The sequence below is a fragment of the Trichomycterus rosablanca genome, chromosome 12 (genome assembly GCF_030014385.1).
Source record: "Trichomycterus rosablanca isolate fTriRos1 chromosome 12, fTriRos1.hap1, whole genome shotgun sequence".
Lineage (NCBI taxonomy): Eukaryota > Metazoa > Chordata > Actinopteri > Siluriformes > Trichomycteridae > Trichomycterus > Trichomycterus rosablanca.
Genome location: NC_085999.1, coordinates 6,740,321 through 6,752,478, shown reverse-complemented (window position 1 = coordinate 6,752,478; position 12,158 = coordinate 6,740,321). Strand labels below are relative to the sequence as shown.

Below are 12,158 nucleotides of genomic sequence, written 5' to 3'. Positions count from 1 at the left end.
GAGATTAGTCAGATAGCTAGAAAACATTTCAGCAGCAGTGGCGCTGGACATATAAAATGACCGCTAGTGAGGTCTATCTGTCTATCAATATAGTTTCAATATATAGTTACTATATCTCTACCATCTCAGTGTCACATCTTTGTTTAGATTTATCCAACTCCAACATTAGATCTTTTCACTTCTGGGTTCACTAGTATAACAGAGTGTTTGCAGGTGGTTTGATAGTAATTATTTTAAAATGGTAGTAGGTTTTAACTTGTTTTAAATCAATCACCACTGCCAGTGATTTGGAAACACATGACTAGTAATGCAGTAAAACTGATACAGTGGCAATAAAAGTGATTAAATCTCACATGGACAGTTAAGAGGCACAAAAATAAAAGAGATGCTAGTAAATTTCTGTCTCCAATAAAACAGAATGACTAATAGATTAAAAGCACTATGTAACATGTTTCTGTATTTCTGCAAAAAGCTAAAATGCCTCAACCAGACTGTATAATACAAGTACAGTATAATACATTAATTTAATTAATGATAATAAGAATTAAGACAAGGTTTACAAGGTTGTGTGATCTAGATAAAAAAATTTAATGAGTCTCTTGCTATGCTGCCTAAGTGTTATTCCACACCTCACTCTCTTGTTTTGATGGGTTGGCCTTTTAGCTTTTTTTTTTTTCTCTCTCTAAAACTGAAGGTGAGCACAGACCAGCATGCTATTTAGTGATGAAAAGATGCTACGCTGATCAGAACCAGCTGTTTTTATACATGGTCTTTTAATGAATTTTTCTGGTTATCAACAGTAATGAGAGTACAAGCTTAAAAAATGGGATACGCTTTTGTTTGTACCAGCAAATATCAGTCTCAGTGCATTATTATGACAAAACATTTATTGGCTTTCAGTTTTACTGTTAACAGCATGTTCATTATTTAACTGTGTGACCATTTTCAATTAAAAAGTTTTTGGCAGGTGTTGTGAGAGGCATTTCTCTTTTAACATCGTCTTATAAATTAAGGTTTGTGTTGTTGTTGTTTTTTCTTGTAGAAGTGGCCATGCCCTGATGGCATTCATGTTGTCCAGACAGGAGGGCAAGCTGAACAGGCAGCAGACAATGGAGCTGGGACACCACATTTTAAAAGCACATATATTTAAGGTATAACACTTTTAGATTTACTTTTAACCAGGTACTTACCAGTAATTTATTAGTTTGGTGCTCTCTAAAAGAACCGCAGTGGTATGTTAAACTGTAATGATTATAACACTGTGATAAGGGTTTCAAAAACAGGGTACTTGCACATATGCAACTTGAACATTCTTGTATTATTAAACAACAATATAAACCCAACCAAATTTGGTTTTGGAGCCCAAGTATCTCTATAAACTATTTTTATAGTTCAGAAAAAGCATAAAAACTCATATGTGGGAAATCTTTAATGTTTTGAAATGCACTGGATATTTTTAATCTAAGATTATATATAAAGCCTATAAACATAATTCATAATGAAACCCGGTGCCATTTGCATTAAATATTATTATTTTTTATTATTTTGTTTTAATGTAACACGTACTTGTATTTTAAAGTGGATAAATGCACTGCAAGTATAACAAAATGTGTATTCTGTGTGGGTTCATTCCTGTTGTATTTGTTTTTTCTACAGGGTCAGAGTAAGAAAACTGGAGTATCATCCAGTGTTCTTCAGGGTTTATGGATCAGCAGCAGCACTGACAGTCTTTCTGCTGCATTGGCTTCACTGAGGAATCTGTACACACCTAATGTCAAGGTCTGTACACACACATGTAATCACTAACAAGATTACACCAACTCAGTAACAAAACCATAAGTTTTCCATACAAGACACTTACAAGTTTACAAGTTAAAACGTTTATAATTACACGAACTTCTCAGTCTTCAGTTTCTTTTGTTCCAACTAATATGGAATGTGCCGGAGGAATCAAATGAGAAATTACAGTATTTATACAGAAATCAATGTTTAAGATAATGGTAAAGTATTAAATAAAGGTAAAACATTAAATATGTCACCTTTGTGCAAGTGTTAATTAAATACCTTCAAATACCAGCTTTTACTGACATTTTACTAAGTGTCTTAACTATTGGGGTTGTTTTTGTAGAGTAGCTTTCATATATTTTAGCCAAGTATGTGATTGCTCTTTTATGAGTATGACACATTGTCATCTATACAGTAAACTTGACAGAATTTTAAACCATTTAGTGGTTTAAATTGACAAAAAATAAACAGTCATCCATGAAGTCAGATTAATTCAAGACATGGCAATGATAAATATAATTTAGGGCCAAAACTTGCTCTAAGCAAAGCTTTTAATGGTTTAACTTCTATTTCACAGTTGTCAGGACTTTCTGAATGCTTGTCCAAGGGAAGAATAGTGCCTGATTAAAGCCTGTTTAAGAATGTGTTTTTGTGCTGGAGTGCTTAATGAATAAAGCCATTGTGATTAAAATGCTTTGCCAATCAGCAGTTTGTGCTTGAGAGCTCCAGACGAGGTTTTGTTAAAGAGAGGGAGAAGAATGATAGTTTTAAATGGCTGAAAGCAGAACCACTGTGCCATGAACAATTTTTGCCACTTTTAAGTCATTGAGGTAATGCAGAGAGGCACTTAAATGATGACTTAGATTCAGATTTATAGATTTAGTTGGATTTAAATTTCTAGATCTGGTGCCTGTAGCTATTATGTGCATTATGTACTTACTAAAGATAGTGAAGATTACATATTCTTCTAGTGTCATAAAAAGGCATAAAAACTTTATTGCTTAAGGACGAGTAGTTTCCAGAGAGTGGTTACCTTACTTTGTTTTCATGATGAAAAGTGAGCACTGATAGCAGCTCTTGTGCTTTTTAACAAGGCGGAAGATTTAAACTCACTGTAAAATTTACTATAGTCTGATGGGGCCAGACAATCTCCAATATAATTTGGGAATGTCTTTAGGTAATTTTGACCCAAGGGTGAGTGGAAGGAAGTCTTTCAAGTTTGTACTAAATTTGTGTACTATGAACAGCAGTGCATACTATATAGTTTGGGAAGCAGCACAATGGTGGTGAAAGTGCATAATACAGCTGCCTGGGCTGTTCACTAATACAGAAATACATTCAGTTAAGGTGGAGTCAATACAAAATAAATGACAGTATTGAAGCAAGCAAAAAGAACACCACTGCAAATTTCAGGGTGATCAGAATCAAAATGCGTGTGTTTGTGTTATGTGTGTTTTGCTTGTTATACAGTATATTTATCCAATATTTATCCAATGTTATGTTACCTAATGATGTGCTTAGTTTTAGTGTATTAGTGTATTACTTATCATTATTTTCTCAGGAAGTAAGAGCCCAGTACAGATGGACTGGCCCTAAGAGTTCCCTTTAATCTTTAATTATTTAGACCAAATAAATAAGCATATTCCAGCTTGTTAAACCTCTTGTAAAATATCCTTCAATCCTTCATGTTGTGTGCAGGTGAGCCGCTTGCTGATGATGGGAGGTGCAAATGTGAACTACCGTACGGAAGTGCTGAACAATGCACCAATCCTGTGTGTGCAGTCACACCTGGGTCATCATGAGATGATGGCCTTGCTTCTGGAGTTTGGAGCCAGTGTGGACGTATCATCTGAAAATGGCATGAGTCCCCTTTGTTATGCTGCTGCATCAGGACACCTGGGCCTTGTGACTCTGCTCTGCAAAAAAGGAGCCAAGGTGGGTTCTCCTAATATTTGCATTAGGTTCAGAGTTAGAACTGTAATGATGCCTGTGGTTTTGGAACGGCCTGTCTAACAAGTTAACGGTCTGTGATGGCCTACATTTGTCATGTTGTGTATGTGCACGTATGATTAATACTGATTTAATAATACTGATTTAATAGAGGATTAATGCATAGCGGAAAGTAGGCAAAACAAAACATAATACCAACAAGGTCGTTGTGTGTTATAAATGTGTTTTACATCAGTCCTTTTAACACTGTGTTTGCCCCATCAGGGTTTCTGGATTTTTCCTCTTATTGTTACCATCATTGGTACCATTTAATTATCAATGGTTTGCAGTCTAGACCTGATTTTGAGTCTAGGTCCAGTGTAAGATTATAAAATAAACTGCTAGCTTACTGAATTATGTGATATCTCTAGGTGGATTATGTGGATAAGAATGGTCATAGTGCGCTGGTGCATGCTGCTCTGAGAGGACATCTGGATATTATCCACTACCTGCTGAAACAGCAGTGGAGCAGAGAGGAGCAGCAACAAGAGCTCATCCTGAAGAGCAAAGCTTTACAGCAGGCTCTTATAGCAGCCTCCAGCATGGGTCATACACAGGTTAGAATTTTTACAAAGATTTTCAGTGGCCACAAACATGTTACTCAGACATACACACACACAGAGAGACATACACCGACTAGGCATAACATTATGACCACTGACAGGTGAGGTGAATAACACTGATTATCTCTTCATCACTGCACCTGTTAGTGGGTGGGATATATTAGGCAGCAAGTGAACATTTTATCCTCAAAGTTGATGTGTTAGAAGCAGGAAAAATGGGCGAGCGTGAGGATTTGAGCGGGTTTGACAAGAGCCAAATTGTGATGGCTAGACGACTGGGTCAGATCATCTCCAAAACTGCAGCTCTTGTGGGGTGTTCCCGGTCTGCAGTGGTCAGTATCTATCGAAAGTGGTCCAAGGAAGGAATAGTGGTAAACCGGCGACAGGGTCATGGTCGGCCAAGGCTCATTGGGCTGGCCCGTGTGGTCCGATCCAAACAGACGAGCTACTGTAGCTCAAATTGCTGAAGAAGTTAATGCTGCTGGTTTTGATGGTGCCAGAATACACAGTGCATCACATTTTGTTGCATATGGGGCAGCAAAAGGGGGGCCAACACAATATTAGGAAGATAATCATAATGTTATGCCTGATCGGTATATATATGAAGACTTTATATATAAGGGTTAAACTGATTGTGTGGTCTAGGCAAATTTTCTGTATCTTTCTGTAGTGTGTGTTTACCTTTACCCTGCTAAAACTGCTCTAATAGGTGCTTCAGTGAAACAGTTGCCAAGGGAGATTAGCCATGGCAACAGGGCGGTAAGACTGCAGTGTAAGATGTATAGTTTTAGCCTTTTTATTAAGAAGGAACAGCTTTAACACAGATGAAAAAATAAGAAATGTTGAACAGTGAAGAAAACAGAGCATTTTAAAAAGTTAATGTTGTGTAGGAGTGAAAACAAACAAGACAAAAAGAGTTTGTGAGCTGAGGGAAATGAAGGACAGAGAATATATCTGTGAAAAGAACATGATGTGCAGTACAAATATGGCCAAAGTATGTGGACCCCTGTCCTAATTATTGAATTTAGTTGTTTCTGACACATCCGTTGCTGAAAAAGGTGCATAAAAATTATATATGGCAACACTTGGGGAAATCTACTTTTTTTTATTTTTTTATTTTTTTTTTTTATAAATTTGTCTGATAATGCACCTGAGCACAAGGGCAGTTGTAGCCTAGTGGTTAAGGTACTGGACTAGTAATCAGAGGGTTGCCGGTTCAAGCCTCACCTCTGCCAGGTTGCCACTGTTGGGTCCTTGAGCAAGCAACTGTAAGTCCTTTTGGATGAAAGCGTCTGCTAAATGCCATAAATGTAAGCACAAAGCAATGTTTATAAAGACATGGTTTTACTAGTTGTGTGCAATGGAGCTCGAGTTGCCTACACAGAGCTCTGATCTCAACCTAATTGAACACTTTTGGGATGTATTAAACTTTAATTTCGAGCCAGGCCTTCTCTTCCATCCTCAGTGCCTTTTCTGAGTCTGTTGACTGTATATGCTCATATTCCCACAGAGACATGACTAAATCTTGTAGAAATGCCTCTCCGAGCTAAAAAGGAAAGTAGGAGCAATTCAGTATTAATGCCCATGGATGTTCTACAAGCTCATGGTCAGGTGTTCCAACACTTCTGTCCATATAGTGTTCTATACGAAAGCATCAAGGGAGGAGAGCAGGGGATGTTTAAGCCAGTCACTAAGAGAGAAGAAGGTTGATTGGGAAAGCACTTGAGTATACAGTGCTTCACCTTCTGTTTCTTTGCCATGGCACTTCACTCGTATTGATGATTATCTTCAGGGACAGTGTAGCTCTTTGTGACAACTCTGTATTTGCCATTGATGTCTTTTCAGTATCTACTCAGTCCTTCCTCCTACTGCCCTTCTACTGCTTAAAGCTACGTTGCCTCTGTGTATGTTTAAAAAAACAGAGGTGACGGACAATATTTGAGCAATTAGCACCAGGAGGTGTTACATGCCTTTTACGTAAGTCATGTCTATGTGTGTTTAGGGTTGTGGCTCTGAAGGAAACACAGAAGGGAGAGGCTAAATCTTTTAGCTTAAGCTTAAACAGCAATTTCTAAAAAAAGAGAAAAGAAACTTTTACATTTCATTTAATACACATGATCAAGATGGAAAATGGAGGACGATATGGAAAAGCCTGTCAATCTTTTGTGCTGCGCTTGTAATTTAAGTACTGTGTGTTATCTGTGTATTATTTACTTATTATCACAAGGATTTTATTTAGTTTTTGAAGTAACTTTTATGTATCCTATAATTTAAAATGCACACATTTATGCCTAGTGCAAACTACCATGGATACACGTCTTGGTCACATAAGAAAAACAATGTGTGCTTATTTACACTGATCAGCCATAACATTAAAACCACCTCCTTGTTTCTACACTCACTGTCCATTTTATCAGCTCCACTTACCATATAGAAGCACTTTGTAGTTCTACAATTACTGACTGTAGTCAATCTGTTTCTCTACATACCTTTTTATCCTGCTTTTACCCTGTTCTTCAATGGTCAGGACCCCTACAGGACCACCACAGAGCAGGTATTATTTGGGTGTTGGATCATTCTCAGCCCTGCAGTGACACTGACATGGTGGTGTTGTGTTAGTGTGTGTTGTGCTGGTATGAGTGAATCAGACACAGCAGTGCTGCTGGAGTTTTTAAATACCGTGTCCACTCACTGTCCACTCTATTAGACACTCCTACCTAGTTGGTCCACCTTGTAGATGTAAAGTCAGAGACGATCGCTCATCTATTGCTGCTGTTTGAGTTGGTCATCTTCTAGACCTTCATCAGTGGTCACAGGACTCTGCCCACATGGCGCTGTTGGCTGGATATTTTTGGTCGGTGGACAGCAGTGACAGTGAGGTGTTTAAAAACTCCAGCAGCACTGCTGTGTCTTATCACATAACACACACTAACACACCACAACCATGTCAGTGTCACTGCAGTGCTGAGAATCATCCACCACCCAAATAATACCTGCTCTGTAGTGGTCGTGGGAGAGTCCTAACCATTGAAGAACAGCATGAAAGGGAGCTAACAAAGCATGCAGAGAAACAGATGGACTACAGTCAATAACTGTAGAACTACAAAGTGCTTCTATATGGTAAGTGGAGCTGATAATATGGACAGTGAGTGTAGAAACACGGAGGTGGTTTTAATGTTATGGCTGATCGGTGTACATAGTACATTGCAGGGTCATGTAAAGTGCGCCATCTGTTTTACAAATTGTAAAAAAGAATTACATTATAAATGAGAAGTAAGCTATATTTGATCAAATGTGGATGTACAATTTACATTTCGTTTTACATTTACAGCATTAAGCAAAAGTTGGCTTCCAAATGTGATACAATACAGTGAAAACAATTTAACGTGAGAGCAGCGCAGTAGCTGAATGGTGCTTTACATGCATGCTTTTTTCCTTCTTCAGTAAGTGTGTTTAATTAATCCAGGTTTGTTGTTGGTAGGTGGTGAGAGAAATACTCAACCTCACTGATGAACTGACTGTTCAGATTGATGCTCATGATACACTATGGGGAGAAACAGGTATATTATTCTTTAATTGTTCTTTCTTAGTCATCATTTATCCTCTTTTTCTTACACTTTGTCTTCCTCTTCCCTTTTTCTTTACTGTTTAATGTAACCTGGAAGAAAAGCTCTTATGTGTCCACATTTTAGTTCTTGCTCTGGGAATTTAGTCATGATTTCTATAACTGCGGTTGTTAGAAAATTGTTCCATTGGCTCATGGTTGCTTTTATCTTTGTGATGATCTCCAGCCTGTCCGTTTCTTCAGCTGAGTGGTTTTAAGCTGAGTGAAGGGCTGCTGGTATAAAAGAGTCTATTATAATTATACAGTATCATTATGTTGCTTTAACAAAAACTCTGCCTCCTCCGTGATGTTTTCTCTCTGTTCTCCACAGAATAGAAAACAGAACATGTCAATCAGGCTCTGAAACCAAAATCACCAAATGTAAAAATTCTTGTTTGCTCACAAGTCTTTTTTATACTGCACGCTGCGCTGCTGCAAACATTGCAGCGGAGTATGATGTGTATATAAAGTATTCATATTGAAGTACTGGGGTGGCTTGGTGGCACTGGTAGCACTGTTGCCTCACAGCTAGAAGGTCTTGGGTTCGATTTCCAGGACCTTTCTGTGTAAAGGAAATAAATTAGCAACACCTTTACACCTTCTTGTTTATGTAATTATTTACTTAGTCAGTCGAGCAGCAAAAACACAATGCATAAAATCATCCAGACACGACTCAGTCGATGTATACATCAAACATTAAAATGGGAGAATTGTGACTTTGACGGTGGCGTGGTTGATGTTGAGGCCAAATGGCTACAACAGCACAAGACCACATTACGATTCAATCCTGATGATTCAAAAGTGAGGACACAGATTTTTGCAGTTTTGCAGGTGGAATATTGCCCATTTCTGCTTGATACAAAATTTCTGGTTAATGACAGTCTGTGGTCACCACTTTTGAGTCTTCGTGATGCAACCAAGATTTTCAGTAGGAGACAGAAATGGACTGCAGGCAGGCCAGTCATGCACATGAATTCTCTGTCTACAAGGCCACATTGTTGTAGTGCTGAAATAATACAGACAAACAAACAACTTAAACAGTTCCACAACATCAATTTGCTGTTCTGTTGATTTATATCACTGTGATTTAACTAGACTTTATTTTTGGAAAATATCTAAAAACAGAAAAGATTTTACAAGCTTACACAAAAATGCTTGAGCTTATGTTGGCCTGCTCTTAATCTCAGTCAAGCTATAAAGGATAAACTGGTTTTATAGTCAAGTCTACATAAGCTGGGTTTCAGTTTTTAGCTACAGCTGCTATCCCCGACTTTCTGTAGCGTTCTCTTTTGAACTCCAGTAACCATTTTTTGTGGCAGAACTGGGTAAGAAAAGGAACAATGCTCACTGTGTCCACCCCTCAATTACAGCACACTGTCCCACTGACGCATGGCATTTGGATATAGGTCACTCTATTATCAGAAAAACCCACAACCTCATTCTCCAGCTGATTTTTCTCTTGCCTAATATCTTGCCAGAGATGTTTGGGGTATATTGTAGAGCTGCGCAATTAGGATAAAAATGATCGTCCTGAGTATTTTGCTTGATATTGAAATCACACCTTTTTTTATTAGTTATTTACAAACCAATTTGCAGCAGGATAAACCAATTTTAAGGCAGCAGGACAAAAACCGATTGTCTTTGGCCTATATTTAATGAAAATATTACAAAGATAAAATAATTCATTGTTGTTTTGTTTATATACGCTGCTGAACCAAAACATTAGGACCAACCCACAAAAATGTGCATTGCAATGCCAATTTTATAGCAGTTGTGCAGATCACAGTCAGTGATTAATAAAATGTTGTGCTGATGGCTGTTAGTTGTAGTACATGTTTTTAATGTGGCAGATATGAGTAGTCATAAAGACCTGAGTGACTTTGCTAAGAGCCTTTACTACAGCATAAAGAACTTGGATCTTGGCGTCAATATATTTACAATATATTTTGACATTGGTGTCTGACCTAAAACATTTTCTTCTTACTCTTCTGGCACAAATTCCCACAGACACACTCAACAAACATTGATTAAAGCCTTCCCAGACAAGTAGAGGCTTTTATTGTCCTCAAAGTACCTCAAATGACCTAGACCTACATACTGAGTGACTGGTCGTCACTCTCCCAGTTTGCTGAACCATGTGCGTGTTTGATGGATATGCTGAACTGACTCACACTGACGGGCAGATCTGTTATCATTCACTCACACATGGATTTTCATTCCTAACCCAGCATCCATTAACCTTTCAAGCTTTCATGCCACCCTTCACTAAATTCTGCTCCAGGTTTTGGCTACCAGTTGTGCTGATGTGTGGGCTTTTAGAGTTGTAAAAATTTTAATATGCAATCTATCAAGAGTGTCCAGTTTAGTCGATAATCCCATATACATCCAGTACTGAAATGTAAAATATATAATAATTAAAGCGACTCTGGGTAATGAAGAAAAGTTTAACAGATGTGGTGAGGGCCTGCTTTATGACATTTGGGGAATGTCAGATTACATTTTCTGGCATCAGAAATGTGTAATAAACTTCATGCATTGTTTGATTTATAAACCACAATTAGCACTTCAGCAACCAATTCTGTAATTACCAAAAAGCCAGAGTACATAGCTGAAAGACAGGCCATGTGTTCTCTTGGTCCTGGTTGAGATACTTGCAGGGAAATGAGCTGCAGGTGCTTATAGTAATTTTTGATAGTCTGGTTAAGCAGGTGTTACAGTATTCGGTTCTATATTTCAAAAAAATAACATGCAAGCATATTATAAGATGGTAATATGTTAGTAATTGTAGTGAAATAGCTGCTAAAGGCAAGGTTCAGCTGCTCCAGTATTTTAACATGCTTAATACTGGGTAGATAAAGCTCTACAACTTATTGTATGACCTGGTTGTGGTTCTCTTAAACTAGTCCATATTAATGTCCCTTCATTGAGTGCTGCATTATAATCATGGTCATTTATCTATCAAATGTTCCCTGTGAAGTGTTGCTATTACTTAAGTACAGCACAGCACTTACCTTGTGTGTGACATGATTTACAACTGTTACAGTAAACAATCCAAGCATTTAGGTGTTAAGGGCATTTTAAGGGGCCCAACAGTGGCAACCTGTCAGTTGTGGAGCTCGAACCTTCTGATTACTAGGCCAATACCTTAATCACTGTGCTACCATTGCTGTAATTTTCTACTGTACTTTTATATGACAGTAGAATTGCTGTATTAATGAATAATTTTGATTTACTTGTAATTGTAGTAATTGTATATACACCGACAAAGCATAACATTATGACCACTGACAGGTGAAGTGAATAACACTGATTATCTCTTCATCACGGCACCTGTTAGTGGGTGGGATGTATTAAGCAGCAAGTGAAAAATGTATCCTCAAAGTTGATGTGTTAGAAGCGGGGAAAAAGGGGCAAGCGTGAGGATTTGAGCAATATTATGCCTGATCTGTGTATAGTGTAATTGCTTTAAGGTTGACCAATTTTGTTATATATCACTACTGTTCTAAAACATAACTGTCATGAACAACGGATGGAAACCCTGACAGCTCTTAACATTATGCAAAGCTAGTAGTATAAAGTGTCAGTATTTGGGGTGGGTGCCTACATTAAATATGAAAGTGTTACTTTCAGCTTTAGAATGGCATCTAAACCATCTAAACCTTACTGATCATTTTATAACTAGGTTGAGCTTTTAGATAAGACCAGCTCTACCTGTTTAAAACTAAGATGTGTTGGTTTTGCAGCACTAACAGCAGCAGCGGGCCGAGGGAAGATGGAAGTGTGTAATTTTCTGTTGGAGCAGGGGGCACAGGTCCAGCAGGTGAACAGAAGAGGAATGTGTGCACTCTTTTGTGCAGTGAGACAGGGACACTGGCAGGTAAGACACACACATCTGGAGGCTTGGTTGTACTTTTTAGTCAGTTTTTACTAAGATGAAAGACCAGACATCTGGCCCATTGATTTATTATTCTTTAATCATTATATTATAAATGCCATCGAAGTGCAGTGAGCTGAACATCACTGATCATTTACTTTGTTGTGTCTCTGTGTTAGATAGCAGATGTTTTGTTGCAGCATGGTGCAGATGTGAATGGAAGTGATAAACAAGGTCGAACTTTACTGATGGTGGCAGCATGTGAGGGTCATCTCAACACTGTGGATTTCCTTCTTTCCAAAGGTGAGTGACCTTGTTAGTTCCTTAAAAGTTTATAATTGAA

General features: G+C 37.9%; 1 protein-coding gene across 2 annotated transcripts in view; it reads left to right on the top strand.

Annotated features, from left to right (window-relative positions):
- The window catches only part of tanc1b (tetratricopeptide repeat, ankyrin repeat and coiled-coil containing 1b), a 150,435-nt gene that overhangs the window by 130,665 nt on the left and 7,612 nt on the right, over positions 1 to 12,158 (top strand). For both annotated transcript variants that reach the window (XM_063006489.1, XM_063006490.1), the window contains 7 exons: positions 1,043 to 1,151; positions 1,657 to 1,779; positions 3,484 to 3,720; positions 4,146 to 4,331; positions 7,819 to 7,897; positions 11,685 to 11,818; positions 11,995 to 12,118. In XM_063006489.1, the coding sequence (XP_062862559.1) occupies positions 1,043 to 1,151; positions 1,657 to 1,779; positions 3,484 to 3,720; positions 4,146 to 4,331; positions 7,819 to 7,897; positions 11,685 to 11,818; positions 11,995 to 12,118 (992 nt within the window). The remainder of the gene's footprint in view (positions 1 to 1,042; positions 1,152 to 1,656; positions 1,780 to 3,483; positions 3,721 to 4,145; positions 4,332 to 7,818; positions 7,898 to 11,684; positions 11,819 to 11,994; positions 12,119 to 12,158) is intronic.